Source organism: Phyllobates terribilis, unplaced genomic scaffold (genome assembly GCF_046119375.1).
Source record: "Phyllobates terribilis strain yellow unplaced genomic scaffold, ASM4611937v1 Scaffold_3__8_contigs__length_932513732, whole genome shotgun sequence".
NCBI lineage: Eukaryota > Metazoa > Chordata > Amphibia > Anura > Dendrobatidae > Phyllobates > Phyllobates terribilis.
Genome location: NW_027362763.1, coordinates 743,233,736 through 743,261,469, shown reverse-complemented (window position 1 = coordinate 743,261,469; position 27,734 = coordinate 743,233,736). Strand labels below are relative to the sequence as shown.

At 43.8% G+C, this 27,734-nt stretch overlaps 1 protein-coding gene across 1 annotated transcript in view; it reads right to left on the bottom strand.

Moving 5' to 3' along the window:
• Window positions 1–488: 488 nt before the first annotated feature.
• Window positions 489–27,734, bottom strand: part of LGALSL (galectin like) — a 47,604-nt gene continuing 20,358 nt past the window's right edge. The window contains exons 3-5 of the mRNA XM_073672158.1: window positions 15,751–15,839; window positions 13,280–13,457; window positions 489–3,484 (exon numbers count right to left, since the gene is read on the bottom strand). Coding sequence (XP_073528259.1) covers window positions 3,341–3,484; window positions 13,280–13,457; window positions 15,751–15,839 — 411 coding nt within the window. The 3' untranslated portion in view covers window positions 489–3,340. The remainder of the gene's footprint in view (window positions 3,485–13,279; window positions 13,458–15,750; window positions 15,840–27,734) is intronic.

Below are 27,734 nucleotides of genomic sequence, written 5' to 3'. Positions count from 1 at the left end.
TCACATTCCAACTAGACGTGTCGGGCGTCACTTAATTCACTTGAGTTGAGTGAGGCCGGGCACGTCTAGTCGGCATGTGACTGCATGTATGCAAATCACATACTTGCGATCATGCGCCCGTCTACTCCCGGCACTGGCGAATCCTGACAGTATGCAGTTTATTCACAAGTCTGCAGCCACATAAAGTGACTGCAGACTTGAACTCCAAGCCTGGACAACCCCTTTAAGAGAAGGCCCAATAAAGGCCCATAAATATTAGACAAAAATCGTTCAAACTCAGTATTATCGGCTGACTCTCCCTAAAGGCATCTGTGGGGGGGGGGGGGGAGAAAAATAGGGCTTATTGGATGTTAATATAGAGCCTGGCTTTCTTCTCTATTCTATTAAAATAAATATATGGAAGAGTTGAGAAAAATAATTAGCAACCAAAATAACGATTGTCTATTAATTGATACAAACATACAACCGCGCTCGTAAAAAGGACATAATTAAGAAAAATACATCAAACTCTTGCGATACATCTGGATTTGTATCTATCGAGACAATGCGTAATAAACGTTCTAGGTGGATTATCCCCATTTTCATCGTTATTTTATTTTTCAGAATAGACTTTTTGTGGAATCACTGTCAGAGAGATCTTTAACAAATTTACAAAAAAAATGGCAACATCGTCTGAATACTTGTGAGTCAATACAAAAATTTAGAAAGCATGAAAATCACATTCTTCGAGCAGAATGACTAGTCAAGTATATCCAAAATATCTATAAATATTTCCAGTACATGAGACGGCTTGATTGGTGATTGTATCATCGGAAACGTTTTACATTCAATGTGTTCTGATTTTGCACCCTAAAAAAAGGGGAAATATTGCTCGCCGTTCTAATGCTACGTACAGTGGATAACTAAGCAACAAAGGAAGCGACATAACGGTGTAGACAATATACTGTGCAAACAAACGATCTACATTCTATGCAAATACCCTGACAATATAGAAATATATTATTGTGCTATGCTAATTCACTTCAGTGCTGAAAAACAATGTTTTAACACAAAACCTTCTTTATTTGTATGCACGCTATTTTTTTTTTGCATTTAGTTTAACGTAACGAAGCACCACTACCCTGAAAATCATGAGAAATACTCTTAAGTTTGTGACATGAATGAGGTGAATGGAGCAAATGAGTAGCAATTAGATGACGTGACGTTGGCTCAGACGTAATAATGATGAGAAAGCCCTGGTAAAGCGTTTACAAGCCTAAAAAGTTGGGTTTGCTTTAAAAATAATATCTGAGCTCAACTCAAGACCTTAGTTATCTTCTCTAACTGAAGACCTTTTGGCAATCATCAGTGATCACCGATGTAAGGTATGGAGCTGCACATTTCTCCTGCAGCGGCCACTGCTGGAGAGAAGTGGTATAACACAGTGCCCAGTCAACCGAATAGACAGGTAAATTATACATCGTCATGCTGAGTCCTCCTCTGTTTGCAGCAACTCTTTGTCTGGTTAAGAAAGGATGGTCACAAGTAAAAAAAAAAACCCTTTCTATTAAATTCATATACTTTAAATAGGACAATCCCTTTTAACCATCCTTTTGTTATGCAAGACGCCTGAGATATATACGGAATTATACAATAAAGAGATGTTGATCAGGGATCTTCTTTCACTAAGAACATTGAATCCTGAGTTTTAAAGGGTTTGTACAGAATTAGAGGAATGAAGCCATTTCTTATAAGTCTGCAAGGTAGTTGAACTACAAGCCTTGACCTTGTAGAAGATTCCAGGACAATACAAAGTAATAATTCTGTGAAACAACAACTTTTCCTTAACCTACAAGTGAAGTAATACAGAGGTGTAGAAAATGGCACCGAAACTTTAACCTTTGCATTTTGAGTGGAGAATGAAAAATAAAATTTGCAATCTGCACCTGCTTACATTGGAGGTAGTAGATATTTGCAAGTAGGAACCATAAGGATAAGGCCGGTTTCATATATCCGACTTTCATGACGTACGGCCCGCTTTTCTTAACAACCTCATAAACATATATGAGACTGTTCAGTTCGGGTCAAGAGACTTTCGGACAGTCCTTACATTGCAGTCTGAACATGGACTTAATGTCGGAAGTGTGAAACCAGCCTTAGGGTTCATTCACACGTCAGTTTTTCACTTACGAGTGCTATCCTTTTTTTTTTTCATGGATAGCACTCAGACCTATAAAAGTCTATGGGGCTGCTAACATTTTTTCTTCGGAATATCACGGATACATGTCTGATATTGATCGGAGTGCTGGATCAAAATCAGCAGTCTATGGGTCAGTGAAACAAATGCATGTGCTGTCCGTTTTTCATTAAATGATAGATAGGAGAAGGGAAAGAAACTTTTTGTTCTCAGTGAAACTGACAAAACTGATGAAACTCGGTCTGTTTTTCTCATACGTCAAAAAAAACTTAAGTGGGAACGAGGCCTTATACCAGTTGAGATTGGAAAAAATGGGCTAAATTAGTACTGACCCCTCTATATAAATATCTATTCTGTATGAAGTCAAGATATATCTCTCCATGAGTCAAGAATTGCCATCATACTGGTGCTTTATCCAGCTGACACGTATGGGGCATGTACCGTTACTGTGTATACATGCAGGTAGTACAGTATTTGTGATACTTCATTAATCACATCCAAGCTTGTTCTCAACCAGAATTCGTCAGCAGTCTGACTGTGCAGTGTTATCATAGGGCCACTGGAACCACAATCAAAAATCCAGATTTATTTTTGCAGCAGAGGTAAAGATATTTCTCTGTTTGGTTCTTGATATCCAACAAGAACCACTGTTCCTATGATAACACTTCAAAATAAGTTAGAAGGACCAGGAAGTTTTGTCATGGGGGCATAAATACAGTAGCTTTCAATCTAAACTAGTTCATTTTTTTTTTACTCTGCAAAAAAAGAACCCTAACGTGAGATTCATGTGTACAATCACAAGAACAATGTTCCCTTTATTATCTGGCTTTATGAATGGGTAACTATGAAGATGAAAAATTACTTCCAAAACACCAATTCAAGTAGAAGTAAAAAAAAAAAAAATTGTTAAAATAATAATAATAAAAAAAAAATGAGCTGCGTGTTATGAAAAGAGTAATCCGAGTCTATAAAATCAGATTTACAGGCAGCCACTTCTGAATGTGGCAAAAAAAAAAAAAACAGAATGGCCAACGGTGGCTTCGTAGTCCTGCAGTCCTGTAGAGATGACGCTAAATCACTGCGGAGGGAGTGAACTCGGTCCCCTCACATGTGCCGGATTGTCTCCTCACAGTCCACTGGTGACATCAGACCCTTAGTGAGACCTCAACCAAGTTTGGTAAGCTGGAGATCTCCATTGATCTTAACAGTGTCAATAGAAGAAAGAAGTTCCACACGATGGTAAAAGTCAAAAAGCTGGTGTCCATCAACAAATAGCCTGAAACGTGGATGCTCACAGAGGATCTCTACCTGCAAGGAAAAAAATATGTGAGTTAACAAAATGAAGATCTAAAGGAAACCTGACAGCTCCCCCATGGTCCCCAAACCGTCTATATGTGCTTATCCTTATGTTCATACCCCACCTAAAAAGCCCTTTGTACAGTACAAGTGAGTGCAGTGTATGGCAAAAAAGGAATTTTATAAATCCTTTTGCAACATGCTAATTAGTGTCAGACTAGTCGAGTGGGAGTTGGTTTCACCAGACTAGTCGTCCCACTACTGATCATGTGGACAACTAATGGGCATGATAACATGATCTGCAAGAGCATGAGTCACCGCTGGCTCTTTACAAGTCTTGTGCAGGCAAATGACTTTTGTCATTTCATATCAGTTCACAATGTAGCTAGGTAAACGTTCCCCGGCTTCATAGGTGCACTGCGCATGTCCGAGGAGCTCATAGTAAAGTAACAGAGGAGACCATTAGCCGGAAGGAGAATACTGAAGTATTGGCAGGTTACTTCATCATGATGTGCCCCCTGGACATGTGCAGTGGACCTGTGAAGCAGGGGAACATTCACCTGGCTTCATAGGTGCACTGCGCATGTCCGAGGAGCTCATAGTAAAGTAACAGAGGAGACCATTAGCCGGAAGGAGAATACTGAAGTATTGGCAGGTTACTTCATCACGATGTGCCCCCTGGACATGCGCAGTGGACCTGTGAAGCTGGGGAACATTCACCTGGCTTCATAGGTGCACTGCGCATGTCCGAGGAGCTCATAGTAAAGTAACAGAGGAGACCATTAGCCGGAAGGAGAATACTGAAGTATTGGCAGGTTACTTCATCACGATGTGCCCCCTGGACATGCGCAGTGGACCTGTGAAGCTGGGGAACGTTCACCTGGCTTCATAGGTGCACTGCGCATGTCCGAGGAGCTCATAGTAAAGTAACAGAGGAGACCATTAGCCGGAAGGAGAATACTGAAGTATTGGCAGGTTACTTCATCATGATGTGCCCCCTGGACATGTGCAGTGGACCTGTGAAGCTGGGGAACGATCACGTGGCTTCATTGTGCATTGCCATGAAATGATGAAAGTCGCGTGCAGGCAGATCATGTTATCACGCGCACAGATCCGTCAGGTTTCTTTTAAAGCGGAAACAAAAGAAGTCCAAACTATCTTCTGTTATGTCATTTATAGATGACTTAGTACCAGGTCCCTGCTGGTCTGCACTTCCTCAGCTCATCTGAATACATGGGATATGAAAGCTCAGCCAAGCACTGGATGCACCAGAGGTCTGTCTTGGCTGGCGACCAAGAAGCACCAGGTAGGGAACAGAATGGGAGTGGTGGTGAGTATAAGGACTCATGCAGACGACCATAGAGAGTACAATCCGTCAAAACATCAGATCGCACTCAGACTAATGTTAATCAATGAGGCTGTGCACATGACCAATTTTTTTCCTTCGGCCGAGTGGTCTGAGAAAAAAGATTAGATGCCACTTTCCCATTCATGTCTCTGGGTCCGTAGGAAACATCAGACCGCACTCAGATGACATTCGAGTGCAGTCCAATTGAAGAATATGGAGAAACTTTTTTTGTTGTTTTTTTTAAATTCTCCACATCCGAGAAAATCAGATCCAACTCTGATCAGAGTGTGATTAGCATAATCGGACCGATTTTCTTGGATGGAAAACATATGGCCATGTGACCCCAGCCTTACTTCTATTCTCTTTTTGTCACATATGCATTTATCACTCATAGGATTAAATTGTACTGTGGGTTAGGCTTGGACTCATGTGGAAAACCCCTTTAATGTATGCACCGGGAAAGTAAACGTACACAACTGATGAAGTTTGGAAGCGACCTGTACTTTTAAATTAACACAAACATGTAGAAAATGACGATTGACAGGCTAGAATTTGTCAGTATATTTTTCTTTATTTCTCCTTTGTTTTCACTCGTCTCTTGTCCGGTCTTTAAGTAGCGCTAATCGTATAATTCTGGCAAATTCGCACTAAAAGAGCTTACATCCTAATGTTATATGTCCTCTACATATATGTTATAGATGTATAATGTAATTTAGTAATGAAGCTCAGCAACTGATGACATCAAAACGGATTTATAATCCCTTCCCGACCAAGTGCTTTTTAATTTTTTTGCACTTTTGTTCTTTCCTCCTTTTTCCAAGATTCATAACTTTTTATTTATCCATCTACTGTACATAGACTTATGAGGGCTTGTTTTCTGTGGGATGAGTTGTGGTTTTGTGTGACACAGTTCACTTTACTATATAACGTACTAAAAAACAGGGAAAAAATTGCAAGAGAAGTGAAAAAATAACTGTGCAATGCTGCAAATGTTTTTTTGGTTTTTATTTTTATGACGTTCATCGTTTGGTAAAAATGAGCTGGCAATATGATTCTCCAGATTAGAACGATTATTTGTAAAACTTTTTTTTTTTCATTTTGGTGGTGAAACAAAAATTAAAAAAAAAATAGGTTGTGTCACCCTTTTCTAAGACCCATTACTTTTTTATTTCTCCATTTGGGTGTATATACGATGTGTTGATCGCTTTTTATTGCATCATTGGAGAGAGGTGTGTGTCACGCAAGGCGTGGGAAAGACTAAGTGCAGCATGAGCGGAAGAGGGGGAGGAAGCCAAAACACTAGGGAAAGGGGGAGTGGAGACCCCTAGGCAGATCTAATATCACCCTGCCTACCCTACCATCCCTATATTGGTTCCACACCAATCGTCGAGCAGGACCCTAAACCCTGTATATCCCTAGAGCTTGGCCCTAGATAGGGAGGGAAGGGGTATAAACTAAAGACAACAAGGTTGACAAACAAATGGAATTAACTTAGCTTGAGCAGGCACCAGAGGAGTAATGCAAACTGTCCTCGAAGGGTACCAGAGAAGAAGCCAGCCAACAGCTAGTGCTCCAAGCATGCAGAAAAGAACATAGAAGTATCACTGGCGATTGCCTGGAGAAAACTGAGGGTTTTTAACTCCCATGCAAGTGTGTGTCAATAGCAGCATCAGGAGGGTCTTAAAGGAAGAAGGCTTAAGAAAGTGTCTGCAATGCCAAGCGCAGTGCCCTTCTACAGCCAGATCCAGAGCAACTGTCTATTACACCCGACACACCCGTGACAGTGCGGAGACCAAAAAATGACAATTCTGGCATTTCCATTTTTCTTTGTTTTAGGGTATGTGCACACGATGCAGAAATGAAGCAGAAAATTTCTGCATCATTTCTGCATCTCCCTGGCAGAAAAAACGCATGCAGATTGTGCATGCGTTTTTCCTGCAGAATACATGCGGATCCACATGCAGATTCACATGCGTTTCCGCATGCAGATTGACAAGCGCTTTCCAGGCGATGTTAGCATCACCTGGAAAGTGCTTGATAACTAGGTCACACTATATAAATCCATGCAAACAGCATGGATTTATACAGTGTGAACCGAGAGAGTGTATATACTTACCTCCGATGGCCCGCGCTGTCCTGCTCACTCCGTTCTCCCGGCTGCCGGCAACTTTGAATTGAAAGACCTGCCGACGTCAGCGTCACGTGACCCGTCACATGACTCTGACGTCACCGCAGGTCCTACAACTCACTGCAAGTGCCGGGAACCAAGCGGGAGCGCTGCGCGGGCCGACAGAAGGTAAGAATACATTTATTTTTTATTTTATTCTTCTTTTTACAGCTTTTTTAATGATACCTGGGTGTGGATGAGACTCTCCTCTCCTCCACACCCGGGTACCATCCGCACATTAGAACGCACCAATTACGCAAGTACAAATGCTGTCTTGCGGAATTGGCGCGTTCTAATGCAAGTCAATGGCGGCGAAATCGCCGCGTTTCTGCAAAATTAATTGACATGCTGCGGATTTTTGACCGCAGCGTTAACGCTGCGGAAAAATCCGCATCATGGGCACAGCACATGCGGATTTCCATTGGGGAACATTGCTTCCCTTCTACCATGCGTTTTTCATGCGTTTCCGCGGCGTTTACGCAACTGCAAAAACGCCGCGGAAACGCATGAAATACGCATCGTGTGAACACAGCCTTACAGAGTTTACTGTCAGGTTAAAACAATGTAAGGCTGTGTTCACACGATGCGTATTTCATGCGTTTCCGCGGCGTTTTTGCAGTTGCGTAAACGCCGCGGAAACGCATGAAAAACGCATGGTAGAAGGGCAGCAATGTTCCCCAATGGAAATCCGCATGTGCTGTGCCCATGATGCGGATTTTTCCGCAGCGTTAACGCTGCGGTCAAAAATCCGCAGCATGTCAATTAATTTTGCGGAAACGCGGTGATTTCGCCGCCATTGACTTGCATTAGAACGCGCCAATTCCGCAAGACAGCATTTGTACTTGCGTAATTGGTGCGTTCTAATGTGCGGATGGTACCCGGGTGTGGAGGAGAGGAGAGTCTCATCCACACCCAGGTACCATTAAAAAAGCTGTAAAAAGAAGAATAAAATAAAAAATAAATGTATTCTTACCTTCTGTCGGCCCGCGCAGCGCTCCCGCTTGGTTCCCGGCACTTGCAGTGAGTTGTAGGACCTGCGGTGACGTCAGAGTCATGTGACGGGTCACGTGACGCTGACGTCGGCAGGTCTTTCAATTCAAAGTTGCCGGCAGCCGGGAGAACGGAGTGAGCAGGACAGCGCGGGCCATCGGAGGTAAGTATATACACTCTCTCGGGTCACACTATATAAATCCATGCTGTTTGCATGGATTTATATAGTGTGACCTAGTTATCAAGCACTTTCTAGGTGATGCTAAGATCGCCTGGAAAACGCTTGTCAATCTGCATGCGGAAACGCATGTGAATCTGCATGTGGATCCGCATGTATTCTGCAGGAAAAACGCATGCACAATCTGCATGCGTTTTTTCTGCCAGGGAGATGCAGAAATGATGCAGAAATTTTCTGCTTCATTTCTGCATCGTGTGCACATACCCTAAAAAGTTGATAGATCAGACTTTTTCTGATGCAGCGATACAAAATATGTTTATTTTTCATGGAAAAGCAGAGTGATCTGAATTTTTTTTTTTTACTTTTTTTCAGTCTTCTTACAGGACTTTAACCTGCGATCATCAGATCGTTTGTTATATATAATGCAGTACAGATGTATTGCAACATCTAGATAAAATGAAGGTCTCCTATGAAGCTCAGCCTTTGACTGAGCTTCAGAGGCGTTTTCAGCAGACCCCTTGGACTCCCCACAATAGTGTTGGGAGGGGAGATGGGAACCAAAAATGGTGCGCCATCGGAACCGCTCGTCTTAACCGCCGCTGTCAGAGATTGACAGTTGCATTTAAGGTGTTAACAGCAGCAATGGGAGCTTAGTGTAGATCCTTAAAATCTCCTTTTTGTTGAGCTTAATGTGGAGTCCACACATCTCTCCTACTAGTCTAGCGACAACATAGATGTACAGAGGCTCAAGTCTTCATGGACAGATGTTGATGAGCATGGATGAAAGCATTAAAGGAGTTGGCAACTTTATTTTAACAATTGTGTTGCAGACATGATTTTGTGGAACTTCCTAATATATAAGTATTACAGGTTCTCCTCTGCCTCTTGTTAGTACAGCCGTCCTCACAGGTTCCTATGAAAATAGCATCTAGGACCGTATGACCAGACCTGCCCATCAGATTCCTCCAATTGAAAAGTAGCTTTCCCATGTGTAATGTTTTTCTGATGAAAAAGCAGATTGACCGGTCTGGTCGCATGCTTCTACACCAGCAAATTTTTTTCACATTTTTTTTTAGAAGTTATATTCAAAGAATAACTTTTTTATGGAACGTGGAAGTCAGTAATTTAAAGGGAATCTGTCACATTGTACATGCAGTCCGTATGGTTTAGAGCAGGACAAGCTGAGCAGAATAATATATATGTTTGTTGGAAAAGATTCAGTATAACTTGTATTTATTCATTGAAATCCCCAGTGTTTTTATACATATGAATCCAGTGGGTGGTGCTACTCAGTGATTGACAGCAATCTCTGCATGCAGTCATACAGGCGAGACTGTCACTCACTGAATAGGACCACCCACTGGACTCATGAGTACAAAATGCAGCGATTTCAATGAAGAAAATGTAAGTTAATAATAATTATAATTTTCCCACAAAAATGTCTATCAATCTGACCAGCTCCTCCTGCTCTATAACATTCTGCCCGCAGATCAGATGTCATGTTCAATATGACAGCTTCTCTTTAATTTATTATAACTATTAAGCCACGGCCCCATGATCAGTATTCGGTCAGTATTTTTTCTCAGGAGTGGGAGCCAAAACCAGGTGGAGAACAAACCAGAGAAAAGGTATAATAGAAACAAGTCACCAATTCTGCATTTATCACCCACTCCTGGTTTTGGCTCCCACTCCTGAGAAAAAATACTGACCAAATACTGATAGTGGGGACGTGGCCTTAGGATAATTCTATAATAAGAAAAGTGTTGCCAATTACAACGGCCCACACAGGTAGATTTCACTCTGCTCCAGAAGTGAGACTAAACCTCTGGCAAAGAAACTGTCGGATGAAGCTATTTCCATCTGCGATATTCCCCCTATTTATAAATGGTGGCAAGTAATTCATTGGAATGATGCATTTATCTTAGAGATTTAAGAAATAGAACAACTCCCACCAAGTATTGCTAATAAACTAGCCAATTTACATTGCACTGAAAAAGTTGTTTTTTCTATCTCTTCACAATTATGGCCCAATTAGTCAGGACGATTTCTGACCTGTAAGACTACAGTTGAAACCAGCAAGTTTACATACACTATATAAAAAGACACATATGCATGTTTTTCTCAATATCTGACATGAAATCAGAATAAACCTTTCCCGTTTTAGGTCAATTAGGATTACCATAATTTTTAATATTTGACAAATGCCAGAGTAATGAGAGAGAGAGAATGTTTTAAGGCATTTTTATTACTTACTGCAAAGTCAAAAGTTTACATACATTTCATTAGTATTTGGTACCATTGACCTTAAACTGAATGACTTGGGTCAAACGTTGGGATATCCTTCCACAAGCTTCTCACAATAGTTCGTCGGAATTTGGGCCCATTCCTCCTGACAAAACTGGTGTAACTGATCCAGGTTTGTAGGTCGCCTTGCTCGCACCTGTCTTTTCAGCTTTGCCCATAAATTTTCAATAGGATTGAGATCAGGGCTTTGTGATGGCCACTCCAAAACATTGACTTTGTTATCCTTAAGCCACTCTGTTACTATTTTGGCAGTATGCTTCGGGTCACTGTCCATTTGTAAGACCCATTTCCACCCAAGCTTTAACTTACTGTCTGATGTCTTCAGATGTTGCTTCAGTATTGCCACGTAGCCATCTATTTTGTGAAGTGCACCAGTCCCTCCTGCAACAAAACAACCCCACAACATGACGCTGCCACCCTCGTGTTTCACAGTTGGGATGGTGTCCTTAGGCTTCCAAGATTCTCCCCTTTTCCTCCAAACATAACGATGGTCATTATGCCACAAAAGTTCAATTTTAGTTTCATTAGACCACAGGACATGTCTTCAAAAATTAAGGTCTTTGTTCCTGTGTGCATTGGCAAACATTAATCTGCCTTTTTTATGTTTCTTTTGGAGGAATGGCTTCTTCCTGGCAGAGTGGCGTTTCAGCCCATGTTAATACAGTACTCATTTCACTGTAGTTATTGACACAATCTTACCAGCTTCTGCCATCATCTTCACAAGGTCTTTTGCTTTTGTCTTTGGGTTGATATGCACATGTCGGACCAAAGCACGTTCATCTCTGGGACACAGAACCCGTCTCCTTCCTGAGTGGTATAATGGCTGGAGATTCCCATCTTGTTTGTACTTGCGTATAATTGTTTGTACAGATGAACGAGTCACCTTCAGGTATCTTGAAATTGTACCCAAGGATGAACCAGACCTTTGCAAGTCCACAATTCTCTTCCTGGTATCTTGGCTGATTTCTTTAGACTTTCCCATGATGCTACACAAAGAAGCAGTGTGTTTCAGGTGTGCATTAAAATACATCCATAGGTGTGTCTCTAATTAACTCAGATGTTGCCACAAAACCAGAAGCTTCCAAACACATGGCATCATCATATGGGCAGTCCAGAATTGTTTAATCATAGTATTTGTAAACTTTTGACTTTGCAGTAAGTAATAAAAATGCCTTAAAACATTCTCTCTCTCTCTCCACTGGTCTCTGCTTTTCCTACAAGCCGGGTACTCTTCTTACAACGCGCACTGACAGTGCACTCTCTTGCCGGCTCGTTACTTCTGATCAGTGCTCACAAGCGAGCGAACTGTCACTGTTCATATTGCACTGTGACAAGAATCTGCTGAGCAAAGTCGTAATTGACAACAGACGTGCGCTCAGTACAGCAGTGACTAGTTCAGCCCCTGAAACATACGTCACAGATGATGCTTCGTTTCAGGGAGGGGGCAAAGGCGGCGGCAGTGAATGTAACTGTAGCCTCTGTAACCTGAGGATGACTCGTTTGACTATCCCAGCATGCACTGGGATTCTCAAATGAAAAGTCATCAAAGAGGAAGTAGTAGAAAAATAAATAAATAAAGGAGTTAGATAGAGTAGTGAGGGAATAGTAGGGACTTTTTAATTAAAGTATATTAGAAAAGAAACTAGATTATGACATTAAATAGGCATTTAGGATTAAAATAAATTTTAATTTTGGACCACTAAGAAAAGAAGCAGACAAAAAATTCATTGAATGTAGTTAATTTTTTACATCTTGAAGCACACATGAACATTAAGTAAGGCTGTACGCTATCTATATTTAGGCTCTGCATTATACTGTAATATGGCATAATAGGTGTAACCCTTTTTATAACTGGAAGTGAATCAATAGTACAGCAACAGGGAAGCAAAATATCACATTCCCAATGGCTACAGTCATTGACATATGGGGACAATTTCTGGCACCTGTGACTTGGGAATGGACGGAGTCACGGAGTAGAGCTGCTCTTCCAATATCTGTCTGAACATATTGAATATAATGGAATAACACTGTCATACAAACATTGATGTCATTATGTCAATGTCGCAGGTTTACCGCTACAGAGTGGTGCCAGAAGACCGCAGCATCTGATTTCCCGTACTCCTGCACTGATTAGAAGTACTTCACCATCATATTAAACGGTGCAGGTTTCTGCTAGCAGTGCAGGGCTTAAACTGTTCAGTTGAGTGCTTCTAGGACTTTCCAGCATTGATGGTCTCAGCTGTTCAGTATTAGCCACTCCCTTCTCCTATATTTACTCGCCTCTGGCTATCAGGGATGCCAGTGTTAGTTTCTTGCTGCCTGGTTCTGGAGTTGGCTGTTTGAGGAATCATTCGGAGTGTTTAACTAAAGACTGTTGCTCGGTGATTCGACTGTGTGCAAATCCTCTTCCTTTCCTATGTTGTTTTTTTCCTTCCTTCACTCCCTGGTGTTCCACTCTGTTGTCTGTGAGTGCATACTTGTATGATTGGTATTTTTATTTATCCCTGTACATCTTCCCTTGTTAGTCTGGTTTTCTTATACACTACTACTCCCCCCACTTTCCTGGGTGGGGGCCGGAACAGATTAAGGACTGATTCAGGAGCTCAGCAAGGCACGTGGCCTCAGCGTCTTCACCATTAGCAGTAATCCGGGGAGCAGGGATAGCTAGGGCGCCCCTAGCGTTAGGGACAGGGAGTCATGACAGTCAACATGCAGAATTGACATTTATCTGAGAAAACCATCAGCGGCAGTTTTACGTTTATGTCTAGTTTAACAGAAAGTAAAAACCTCGCACCAGTCAGATATGGAGTAATCACTTACCCTGAATGGCTGATCGGCAATAAATGGAAAATATGGGATTGCAGATTCCTCCTCTCCCCACTCCCCAGACACACAGGCGTTCCTGAGCAGCTGCTTATCGGTGAATTCTGCTTTCACCTCTATGGCCACATCAGCTGAAGGATCTTCTGAGTCTCCACATGTTAACTGGATGTCAAAGCTGAAAATAAAAAGGGAAAACGTTTCACATGCCTGATCACATAGATATTAAAATATTTTTCTGGTTGAATAAAAGAAATGGGCTATCCTCTAATCCTTAACACTAATCCTTAACACCCTCACCGATCAGCAAAACTTCTTACTTTTAGTAGCAGCTGTGCTTCCTAAAAAGAAATAGAAGATAGGTGCAGGGTAAAGAACATGTACAACAGAGATATAAACCGTAGCTGGTCTTTCACTGACTGGCTGTATATGGCTTGGCATCCAAATGAGACTATCATCAGCAGGAAATACCAGCAAGGGGAAAGTATATAAAGCTGCACCCAAAAGACGATAGGGCAGACAAATGAGTAAATGAAAACACCTGTTATCCTTGCTTCACTATTTTTAGGGTAACAGAAACTAAACACCCGGAGAAGCCGACCACAAAGCACAGGCTTTGAACCCAGACACATGACAGAGTGCTGAGATTCAGATCGACCAAGGTCTAATATTAATGGGATATCCCAAAAATTGGCAATCAGTTTTTAAAGAAATGGCAAAATTACACTATAATATAATAATATTCTGCAATGTTCATAGATGAAATGCTTGGTTTATTATTAGTATTATTTTTCCTGGTGATTTTAATGCAAATTCTATAGAGTAAAATTAAAGAAATCTTAGGAAAGAGCACCATCTACTACTTGTCTAGTCTGATCACGCACCTCTCTAAGGAGGAGTGTAGGAGTATCACCACTGTCAACAGGGCTTCTCCGGGGGTGCACAGCCCAATGCAACGCACGTAGGGACACGCTATTGCCCCATTGAAACATTAATAATGTGGTACCACTTTTCAACCTTTTGTAAAATGTGTTTAGACATTTCATTACAAGTAAGACCTCATTCTCGTGTCAGTATTTTCCACATACGAGAAAAACGGACAGAATATTTTGATCAGAGTTTGGTCCGAGTGTTAGTTTTTCTCGTAAGTGGAGAAAAAAAAAGTTTCTCCACCTTCTTCTAGGTGACAGTCTGTGAAAATCGTATCGCACGCCGGATGTCATTATAGTGTGGTTCGATTTTTTTCACGGACCCATAGACTTGCATTGCCGATTTTGATCTGACGCTCGGATCAAAATCGAATATTTCTCTGTGATTTTCCATGGACATGTGAATGGCTCCATAGACTATCAGGGGTACGAGTATAATCCGTGAAAACCACACACAGACAGCACTCGTACAAGAACATCGGAGGTGTGAATAAAGGCTTAGAGACAGAAAATTGTGTTGGATGGTGGGAAACTTCTACTTCTATCTGAGTATATTGTCTATATTAATAGCGTTGATTTCATACTGGATCTTTACATAGTGTTGAAAATGTTATCCTACGTATGTTTCAAGTCTGCAACCTTATAGAAACTTAGGTAGAACTACTGTCACATCTACGGGATGCCCTAAAAGTATTGCACTAGTATTGTGCTACTCTCAGGACTGTATACTGAGTCTAGCATTCAACTGAAAAGGACATTTGGAAGAAATGGTCTCAAAAAGTCTTCATTGCTAAAAAAAATATCCTCAACTACACTAACTCACCAGATGCTCCTTAGAATTCCTCCCTCAAATTTACTTTTCAGCTAGATACCAGAAAGTATACAGCCTGCAAACTCAGATACTGTGTTGTTCAAAGCATAAAGGGTTTGTCCCAAGTTCTACCTTCAGCAGCGCATCGCTCCCCAGCCTTCCAGCTTCTTATTTGCCATGGAGCGATGCGCTGCTGATGACTGATATTTCAGGCAGGAAGCATTGACATGCTGCTGGTCCAAACTCTTTTCCCTCCCATGCTGCAAACAGAGGCTGAATAGCAAAAAGCTTGTAAGTGCTGTGCTCTCTGTCTAAAAGACAAGCCACTGATGACTTACCGCAAAGGTGGCTGGTAACCTAGCCAACAAGCTGTAAAATATACAATTAAAAATCCGTCTATTCTTGAGAACTAATAGTATTTTTAATAAAATGTAAGCTTATTTTACCCTTTTAAGAGAATGAGAAAACCCTTTTAATATATTTAGAAACAGCTTTACTTTGGATCGCTTCCCGTGGGAAAAAAAGATGCACTTCAGCAAAATAAAACATCCCATGTAACCGTTTGTGGCGGAGTTCTTTTTTTCTCCCTTCCACACATAACAGGGAAATGATACTTTAATAAAAAGGGGCAGCCACTTGCATCAGCAATATCATACTGGTAAGTCCTATCAATCACAAATCCCCGATACAGCAGGGACACAACAATAAGACGTCTGACAAAGTGTTCGCACCTCTCTGGGTTCATGCCCACGATTCCCATTATGAGGATCTTCTTCCCTGGTCTCATGCCGCCTTTTATGTGACCGCAGAAAGGAACTGTCTGAAATAATAATGAGTCTGGTTAAAATAAGACACTAATATATACACTGTATACACAGGCGAGTGGAGGTGTGGATTATTTCTAGAATTCAGTCGCGTGATCTAGTTTCATGACTGTGGTTTGTTATGCCTTATTTGCAATAAAAAGGTGACTCCATTAAAATGACATACATTTTCCTGTACTCGCATCAAAAATAACATTAATCCACAGAATAGATGATCAATGTATTATTGATGAGGGTGAAATATTGAGAATAGTGGTTCCAAAGTCCAGTGTGTAGATAAAGAAGTACTGAGCACGTGCGACCACCGCTCCTATAGACACTGAATGGAGCAGTGGTCACACATGCTGACTAACGCTCCATTTACACAGAGGATTTTGGAACCTACTTTCAGCATTCACACATTGATCACTTATCCTCTGGTGAAAAATGTTATTTATGTGACAAAGCCTTTACGTTGCATGGACACTGGCTAATTTCCTGCCAGAACCAGCACCAATCAGTGATATACGTCAATCAGGCTAGTTTAAGGACCCTTTTAGACGTCCTGATGCAAACGGTACATGGACAAATAAATATCATCTCTATACAGTTTGCATATTGTCACCGGTCACACAAAGGGATGTACTTCCAATAACGCAAATTTTTAGGATATGTGTCCGCTCTGTAACCTGCCTGAAAATATACTTAAAAAATGCTTAAAAAAATGAACATATGCACTGCAATGTGAAAACAAGTGGCTGTGCATCTATTCAGTCTTTATGAGCTTCTTAGGCTTTAAAAGCGATGGTGAAATGAAGTGACCAGACCGTTCTTCACTATTCTATGCATACTATAAATAAACATAAAGAAGCAAAACACCGAAGGCAAAGCCGTCGCAAAGAAACAACATAAGAGATGCCAAAAATCACAGCCGCTTTCCTGAAACGTCTTCTGCTTGAAAAACTTGGCAGGTTCGTGCTAGCTTAAAAGATGCCATGTGGACATATTTTAGGGCTCATTCAACGTCTGTGTATCTCAGTCCGATCTCAGACTGCAATGCATGGGCTGGTCGGGGCTCTCCCTATATTTTTATGAGGCGGTCACGTTCAGGTCGGGAGACCCGCGGCCGGGTCCATGCATTGCAGTCTGAAATTAGACCGAGATCCACGGACGTGTGAATGAGCCCTAGGCTGTATAAGAAATGTGATCAGCTGATGAGGAGCAATGCAGATAGCCATTTGCATGGTAGATCGCTGCCATATGAACACGGACCAATGCACTGGAACAAGCTCTCTTAACAAATGCAAGTTTGCTCGATTCCCTGTGTAAAAGGCCTTCACATTGCATACTGTGAAATACAAAGGAAGGATTTATACTTTTCCTTCCTGATGGATTTACTTCTGGCTTAGGCTGTGAAAAAAATTGCATCCAGATCTGCACGTGTGATTCCAGTTTTACCCACAGAGCATTAGAGAAACAATCAGGTCATGATTTCTTACAGTGTAGCCAAGGAAGAAACCCAGAGCACAACCAGTGCACTGTACTGCGCCGAGCACAACCTGTGTACTGTACTGCGCCGAGCACAACCTGTGTACTGTACTGCACCGAGCACAACCAGTGTACTGTACTGCACCGAGCACAACCAGTGTACTGTACTGCGCCGAGCACAACCTGTGTACTGTACTGCATCGATCACAACCAGTGTACTGTACTGCGCCGAGCACAACCTGTGTACTGTACTGCGCCGAGCACAACCTGTGTACTGTACTGCGCCGAGCACAACCTGTGTACTGTACTGCGCCGAGCACAACCTGTGTACTGTACTGCGCCGAGCACAACCAGTGTACTGTACTGCACCGAGCACAACCTGTGTACTGTACTGCACCGAGCACAACCAGTGTACTGTACTGCACCGAGCACAACCTGTGTACTGTACTGCGCCGAGCACAACCAGTGTACTGTACTGCGCCGAGCACAACCTGTGTACTGTACTGCACCGATCACAACCAGTGTACTGTACTGCGCCGAGCACAACCTGTGTACTGTACTGCACCGAGCACAACCAGTGTACTGTACTGCACCGAGCACAACCTGTGTACTGTACTGCACCGAGCACAACCTGTGTACTGTACTGCGCCGAGCACAACCAGTGTACTGTACTGCGCCGATCACAACCAGTGTACTGTACTGCGCCGAGCACAACCAGTGTACTGTACTGCACCGAGCACAACCAGTGTACTGTACTGCACCGAGCACAACCTGTGTACTGTACTGCGCCGAGCACAACCAGTGTACTGTACTGCGCCGATCACAACCAGTGTACTGTACTGCGCCGAGCACAACCTGTGTACTGTACTGCGCCGAGCACAACCAGTGTACTGTACTGCACCGAGCACAACCTGTGTACTGTACTGCACCGAGCACAACCTGTGTACTGTACTGCGCCGAGCACAACCAGTGTACTGTACTGCGCCGAGCACAACCAGTGTACTGTACTGCGCCGAGCACAACCTGTGTACTGTACTGCGCCGATCACAACCAGTGTACTGTACTGCGCCGAGCACAACCTGTGTACTGTACTGCACCGAGCACAAACAGTGTACTGTACTGCACCGAGCACAACCAGTGTACTGTACTGAACCGAGCACAACCTGTGTACTGTACTGCGCCGAGCACAACCAGTGTACTGTACTGCGCCGAGCACAACCAGTGTACTGTACTGCGCCGAGCACAACCAGTGTACTGTACTGCACCGAGCACAACCAGTGTACTGTACTGCGCCGAGCACAACCTGTGTACTGTACTGCGCCGAGCACAACCAGTGTACTGTACTGCACCGAGCACAACCAGTGTACTGTACTGCACCGAGCACAACCTGTGTACTGTACTGCACCGAGCACAACCAGTGTACTGTACTGCGCCGAGCACAACCAGTGTACTGTACTGCGCCGAGCACAACCTGTGTACTGTACTGCACCGAGCACAACCAGTGTACTGTACTGCGCCGAGCACAACCTGTGTACTGTACTGCACCGAGCACAACCAGTGTACTGTACTGCACCGAGCACAACCTGTGTACTGTACTGCACCGAGCACAACCTGTGTACTGTACTGCACCGAGCACAACCTGTGTACTGTACTGCGCCGAGCACAACCAGTGTACTGTACTGCGCCGATCACAACCAGTGTACTGTACTGCGCCGAGCACAACCAGTGTACTGTACTGCACCGAGCACAACCAGTGTACTGTACTGCACCGAGCACAACCTGTGTACTGTACTGCGCCGAGCACAACCTGTGTACTGTACTGCGCCAATCACAACCAGTGTACTGTACTGCGCCGAGCACAACCTGTGTACTGTACTGCACCGAGCACAACCTGTGTAGTGTACTGCACCGAGCACAACCTGTGTACTGTACTGCGCCGAGCACAACCAGTGTACTGTACTGCGCCGAGCACAACCAGTGTACTGTACTGCGCCGAGCACAACCTGTGTACTGTACTGCGCCGATCACAACCAGTGTACTGTACTGCGCCGAGCACAACCTGTGTACTGTACTGCACCGAGCACAACCAGTGTACTGTACTGCACCGAGCACAACCAGTGTACTGTACTGCACCGAGCACAACCTGTGTACTGTACTGCGCCGAGCACAACCAGTGTACTGTACTGCACCGAGCACAACCAGTGTACTGTACTGCGCCGAGCACAACCAGTGTACTGTACTGCACCGAGCACAACCAGTGTACTGTACTGCGCCGAGCACAACCTGTGTACTGTACTGCACCGAGCACAACCAGTGTACTGTACTGCACCGAGCACAACCAGTGTACTGTACTGCACCGAGCACAACCTGTGTACTGTACTGCACCGAGCACAACCAGTGTACTGTACTGCGCCGAGCACAACCAGTGTACTGTACTGCGCCGATCACAACCAGTGTACTGTACTGCGCCGAGCACAACCTGTGTACTGTACTGCACCGAGCACAACCAGTGTACTGTACTGCGCCGAGCACAACCAGTGTACTGTACTGCACCGAGCACAACCAGTGTACTGTACTGCACCGAGCACAACCAGTGTACTGTACTGCACCGAGCACAACCTGTGTACTGTACTGCGCCGAGCACAACCAGTGTACTGTACTGCGCCGAGCACAACCAGTGTACTGTACTGCGCCGAGCACAACCAGTGTACTGTACTGCACCGAGCACAACCAGTGTACTGTACTGCGCCGAGCACAACCTGTGTACTGTACTGCACCGAGCACAACCAGTGTACTGTACTGCACCGAGCACAACCAGTGTACTGTACTGCACCGAGCACAACCTGTGTACTGTACTGCACCGAGCACAACCAGTGTACTGTACTGCGCCGAGCACAACCAGTGTACTGTACTGCGCCGATCACAACCAGTGTACTGTACTGCGCCGAGCACAACCTGTGTACTGTACTGCACCGAGCACAACCAGTGTACTGTACTGCGCCGAGCACAACCAGTGTACTGTACTGCACCGAGCACAACCAGTGTACTGTACTGCGCCGAGCACAACCAGTGTACTGTACTGCGCCGAGCACAACCAGTGTACTGTACTGCGCCGAGCACAACCAGTATACTGTACTGCACCGAGCACAACCTGTGTACTGTACTGCGCCGAGCACAACCTGTGTACTGTACTGCACCGAGCACAACCAGTGTACTGTACTGCACCGAGCACAACCAGTGTACTGTACTACACCGAGCACAACCTGTGTACTGTACTGCGCCGAGCACAACCAGTGTACTGTACTGCACCGAGCACAACCAGTGTACTGTACTGCGCCGAGCACAACCAGTGTACTGTACTGCACCGAGCACAACCTGTGTACTGTACTGCACCGAGCACAACCAGTGTACTGTACTGCACCGAGCACAACCAGTGTACTGTACTGCACCGAGCACAACCTGTGTACTGTACTGCACCGAGCACAACCAGTGTACTGTACTGCGCCGAGCACAACCAGTGTACTGTACTGCACCGATCACAACCAGTGTACTGTACTGCGCCGAGCACAACCTGTGTACTGTACTGCACCGAGCACAACCAGTGTACTGTACTGCGCCGAGCACAACCAGTGTACTGTACTGCGCCGAGCACAACCAGTGTACTGTACTGCGCCGAGCACAACCAGTGTACTGTACTGCGCCGAGCACAACCAGTGTACTGTACTGCGCCGAGCACAACCAGTATACTGTACTGCACCGAGCACAACCTGTGTACTGTACTGCGCCGAGCACAACCAGTGTACTGTACTGCGCCGAGCACAACCAGTGTACTGTACTGCGCCGAGCACAACCAGTGTACTGTACTGCACCGAGCACAACCAGTGTACTGTACTGCGCCGAGCACAACCAGTGTACTGTACTGCGCCGAGCACAACCAGTGTACTGTACTGCACCGAGCACAACCAGTGTACTGTACTGCACCGAGCACAACCTGTGTACTGTACTGCACCGAGCACAACCAGTGTACTGTACTGCACCGAGCACAACCAGTGTACTGTACTGCGCCGAGCACAACCAGTGTACTGTACTGCGCCGATCACAACCTGTGTACTGTACTGCACCGAGCACAACCAGTGTACTGTACTGCACCGAGCACAACCAGTGTACTGTACTGCACCGAGCACAACCTGTGTACTGTACTGCGCCGAGCACAACCAGTGTACTGTACTGCGCCGAGCACAACCAGTGTACTGTACTGCGCCGAGCACAACCAGTGTACTGTACTGCGCCGAGCACAACCAGTATACTGTACTGCGCCGAGCACAACCAGTGTACTGTACTGCGCCGAGCACAACCAGTGTACTGTACTGTGCCGAGCACAACCAGTGTACTGTACTGCACCGAGCACAACCAGTGTACTGTACTGCGCCGAGCACAACCAGTATACTGTACTGCGCCGAGCACAACCAGTGTACTGTACTGCGCCGAGCACAACCAGTGTACTGTACTGCGCCGAGCACAACCAGTGTACTGTACTGCGCCGAGCACAACCAGTGTACTGTACTGCGCCGAGCACAACCTGTGTACTGTACTGCGCCGAGCACAACCAGTGTACTGTACTGCGCCGAGCACAACCAGTGTACTGTACTGCGCCGAGCACAACCAGTGTACTGTACTGCGCCGAGCACAACCAGTGTACTGCACTGCGCCGATCACAACCAGTGTACTGTACTGCGCCGATCACAACCAGTGTACTGTACTGCGCCGAGCACAACCAGTGTACTGTACTGCGCCAAGCACAACCAGTGTACTGTACTGCGCCAATCACAACCAGTGTACTGTACTGCGCCGAGCACAACCAGTGTACTGTACTGCGCCGAGCACAACCAGTTTACTGTACTGCGCCGAGCACAACCAGTGTACTGTACTGCGACGAGCACAACCTGTGTACTGTACTGCGCCGAGCACAACCAGTGTACTGTACTGCGCTGAGCACAACCAGTGTACTGTACTGCGCCGAGCACAACCAGTGTACTGTACTGCGCCGAGCACAACCAGTGTACTGTACTGAGCCGAGCACAACCAGTGTACTGTACTGCGCCGATCACAACCAGTGTACTGTACTGCGCCGATCACAACCAGTGTACTGTACTGCGCCAAGCACAACCAGTGTACTGTACTGCGCCGATCACAACCAGTGTACTGTACTGCGCCGATCACAACCAGTGTACTGTACTGCGCCGAGCACAGCCAGTGTACTGTACTGCGCCGAGCAAAGAATGATTGGAGGGGCCATTCCGGAATAATCGGAGCACCTTCTGGTTATAATTATAGGTGTACAGCAGGTATAAATAAATAAATAAATATATATATATATATATATATATATATATATATATATACAGACATTCCTGCATTAGGGATCTGGAGTTTATTTAATCTTTTTAAGAGCACATAAATGTAAAAAAAAGCTAGTACTTGTTTATAGGTTTCATAGAAAACATTGGTGTAATAATATAGCTGATTATGGTTCAGGGCCGCATCCTCTAGGTCAGTGTTACCATGTTCTGGCTCTTGTGTATAGTGAGAGTCAAAGCGGTCAGACCCCCAGCGATCATATAATTGTATGTATATATCCTATGGTGATAAATGAACGCTTGCTGGAGCCTATATATAGGTAATATATATTGTTTATGGACAGCACATTCTGAATTAAATGGTGAACTGACCATGTACACAGTGATTATATAGAACAAAACCTGACCTGAAAGACGAGAAAACAAGCTGTTATTATTCTTGTCAGGGAAGAGACAGGAGTGCAATGCCGGGGAGACTGTGGATGATGTAGGATGCATCATCTACACGAAGAATCGAAAGAAGAATGGAGGCGCTGGACCAAGACTACCAACGTCCCTTGGACCCAACCTCCCCCCAGGGGAGTATAATAAAAGCTCTTCTTCTTGTCTTGCAGGTCGGATCAGGGGCTTATATACAGCATTATAGAATGCTGAATATCAGGGATGAAAGGTGGTGGGCTTATCCTGGTGACAGGTTCGCCTTAAAAACCTTAATACAATTCAGTAGAGTTTCTATTGCTGTTAATATTCAAGTGTCCAACAGAAAGTAGGAGTTTAAGGCCACGGCCCCATATCAGTATTTGGTCAGTATTCGGTCAGTATTTTTTCTTAGCAGTGGGAGCCAAAACCAGGAGTGGGTGATAAATGCAGAATTGGTGACTTGTTTCTATTATACCTTTTCTCTGATTGTTCCTCACCTGGTTTTGGCTCCCACTCCTGAGAAAAAAATACTGACCGAATACTGATAGTGGGGCCGTGGCCTAACATTAGGAATAGCGGCCAGTGTGAATCTGCAAAAAAAAAATTCTTTAGATAATGATTTCAAAAATAATCTATTCATTTATCATAAAATCCTCATTAACCCCGCAGACATTTTTTCCATTTGTTCTTCTGTTTTTTCCTCACTTTTTTCCAAGATCCATAACTTTTTTCCCTTTTCATCTACGTAACTGTATGAGGGCTTGTTTTTTTGGCTGGAGGACATGTGGTTTTGGATGAGGCCATTAATTCTACCACGTAATGTACTAAAACAGGAAAATATTGTGCAGTGAAATAAAGCAAGTCTGCCATGGCATGGGGGTTTTGTTTCTACAGTGTTCACTGTGCAGTAAAAAAAAAATTAGCAAATGTGTAACTTTTTTATTTTTTTCAGTCAATGGAGCTGTTTGAGGGCTTGGTTTTTTTTAGCATGGTGAGCTGACATTTATATTGATACCATTTTGGGTTTTCAGCAGACCCTTTGACTGCCATGACAATCCATCGGCACACGTATGCACCGGCCTCGCAGCCTTTAAATACCGCTGGAAGTGATTCAAGGCGGCATTCAAATGGTTAAACAGCAGGGATTATAGCAAGCTTCATGGCTGCTGTTACAGGCAGAAATCAGCTGTGTAACACCGCTGGCATCTGCCAGGTATGGTGTGGGCTCCTGAGTCCACTCTATAAATGGGGACCTGATATAGGGTATATTATTATGCCCTACGTCAGGAAGGGGTTAAACAATAGGTTATTTTCTCATGCCACGTTCACACGTTCAGTATTTGGTCAGTATTTTACCTCAGTATTTGTAAGCCAAAACCAGGTGAGGAACAATCAGAGGAAAAGTATAATAGAAACACGTCACCACTTCTGCATTTATCACTCACTCCTGGGTTTTGTTTACAAATACCGAGGTGAAATACTCAACAAATACTGATAGTGTGAACGTGGCCTAATACAGAGCTCAGCAGCCATAGATGGATTTTAGAAGATACACAGCTTATTTACAAGTTCAACTTTAGATACCTAAAGGCAAGGGAGGATAGTAGCAATCCTGAATCCAATTAAATCAATATTTTTACAATTGAAATATAGAAAATAATCCCTAGACTCTCTTTATCTGCCAAGATTTTTATTTGTAATGAACCACAACATGTTTTTGAAGTAAATGCAGAGTGTAATTGGTGTCCCCCGCACATCGCTCATGCCGCATTATATATTCTTCAGATCTTTACATGCTCAGAATTTACTTAGCGTCTCATCCAATCACAAGTCTCAGCGAGTCATGGCTCCACAGTCCTGGATGTGTGCCGCTTACACAGTGTAAGGCTCTGTGCACATCACGCCATGTGTCATAGATGGTTATTCTATATTCAGATCTGGAAATACATATATATATATATATATATATATATATATATACAGTTATATGAAAAAGTTTGGGCACCCCTATTAATCTTAAGCTTAATGTTTTATAAAAATTGGTGTTTTTGCAACAGCTATTTCAGTTTGATATATGTAATAACTGTTGGACACAGTAATGTTTCTGCCTTGAAATGAGGTTTATTGTACTAACAGAAAATGTGCAATCTGCATTCAAACAAAATTTGACAGGTGCATAAGTATGGGCACCCTTATCATTTTCTTGTTTTAAATACTCCTACCTACTTTTTACTGACTTACTAAAGCACTTTTTTTGGTTTTGTAACCTCATTGAGCTTTGAACTTCATAGCCAGGTGTATGCAATCATGAGAAAAGCTACTTAAAGTGGCCACTTGCAAGTTGTTCTCCTGTTTGAATCTCCTCTGAAGAGTGGCATCATGGGCTCCTCAAAGCAACTGTCAAATGATCTGAAAACAAAGATTATTCAACATAGTTGTTCAGGGGAAGGATACAAAAAGCTGTCTCAGCGATTTAACCTGTCAGTTTCCACTGTGAGGAACATAGTAAGGAAATGGAAGAACACAGGGACAGTTCTTGTTAAGGCCAGAAGTGGCAGGCCAAGAAAAACATCAGAAAGGCAGAGAAGAAGAATGGTGAGATCAGTCAAGGACAATCCTCAGACCACCTCCAGAGAGCTGCAGCATCAACTTGCTGCAGATGGTGTCACTGTGCATCGGTCAACTATACAACGCACTTTGCACAAGGAGAAGCTGTATGGGAGAGTGATGCGAAATAAGCCGTTTCTGCAAGCACGCCACAGAGTCGGCTGAGGTATGCAAAAGCACATTTGGAGAAGCCAATTTCTTTTTGGAAGAAGGTCCTGTGGACTGATGAAACCAAGATTGAGTTGTTTGGTCATACAAAAAGGCGTTATGCATGGCGGCAAAAAAACACAGCATTCCAAGAAAAACACTTGCTACCCACAGTAAAATTTGGTGGAGGTTCCATCATGCTTTGGGGCTGTGTGGCCAATGCCGGCACCGGGAATCTTGTTAAAGTTGAGGGATGCATGGATTCCACTCAGTATCAGCAGATTCTTGACAATAATGTTCAAGAATCAGTGATAAAGTTGAAGTTACGCAGGGGATGGATCTTTCAGCAAGACAATGATCGAAAACACCGCTCCAAATCTACTCAGGCATTCATGCACAGGAACAATTACAATGTTCTGGAATGGCCATCCCAGTCCCCAGACCTGAATATCATTGAACATCTGTGGGATCATTTGAAGAGGGCTGTCCATGCTCGGCGACCATCAAACTTAACTGAACTGGAATTGGTTTGTAAAGAGGAATGGTCAAAAATACCTTCATCCAGGATCCAGGAAATCATTAAAAGCTACAGGAAGCGACTAGAGGCTGTTATTTTTGCAAAAGGAGGATCTACTAAATATTAATGTCACTTTTCTGGTGAGGTGCCCATACTTATGCACCTGTCAAATTTTCTTTGAATGCAGATTGCACATTTTCTGTTAGTACAATAAACCTCATTTCAAGGCAGAAACATTACTGTGTCCAACAGTTATTACATATATCAAACTGAAATAGCTGTTGCAAAAACACCAATTTTTATAAAACATTAAGCTTAAGATTAATAGGGGTGCCCAAACTTTTTCATATAACTGTATATATATATACATACATACATATATATATATATATATATACATACATACATACATACATACATACATACATACATACATATATACATACATATATACATATATATATATATATAGATCTCATACTGTTGCACTTTTGATAAAGCTGCTGTGTTCTGCAGCAAATTTTATAAAATTGCAAGTAGCTCAGTACAGTCAAGAGTGTGTCATGTCCTGATGCGACCCCTGAGCTGATCTGGGTTCACAAGGTCACAACGCTTAATTGATCACAGCCTTTTACCTTGAATTGGAGTAGATTCTCTGTCATTCGGTGCTGAAGGGTTAAGGACCCTTTCCCTTCTGGCTGGTGTGTTGCGCCTTACTCCTTTCCACTATATAAACCCATTGCTAGCTTCATCTCTCGCTGGTTATAGATCTTCTATGCTGACCGCTTTGACGGAGCAAGTCTCTGGATAAGCCGAGGTGTTCATTCCTGTTTCAGCAGCGACGTTTCCCATTGGAGAAGCTGAGGAGTGCTATGTGTTATGTCTTTCCCCACCTGTCTATCTTACCTTCTGTTGCATTACTGTAGTAATGGGACTAGTGTCTCGCTGGCCTACACATTAGTCAGGGTAAGTTCAGGGCCAGAAAGGATCTGATTCAGGCAGGGGCAGACATATCATTGGTGCAACATGTGCAGCCGCACAGGGGCCCAAGGTATAAGGGGGCCCCTTTCAACCTCCAAATCAGGTGCAGTTTTGTATTTTTAGAAGCTCATGGGCTGAAAAGGGCCCATATATTCTTCTTGCACAGGGGCCTTTTCTATTGGTGTCCGCCAGTGGATTCAGGTATATGTTAAGAGGTGACCCCTCTTCCCTCTCCATATCGCCAGGACCTTCCTATTCCATCTTCCCTGGAGTTCCCCTCGTGCTGCTCCACATGCTGGGCGTCCTCTCGCCATCAGCGTAACAAGTACATGTGAATGCACCTCTAAAAGAGCTAGCCCATGTATCATTAGAAAGGCTTTCTTAAAAGCAACTTG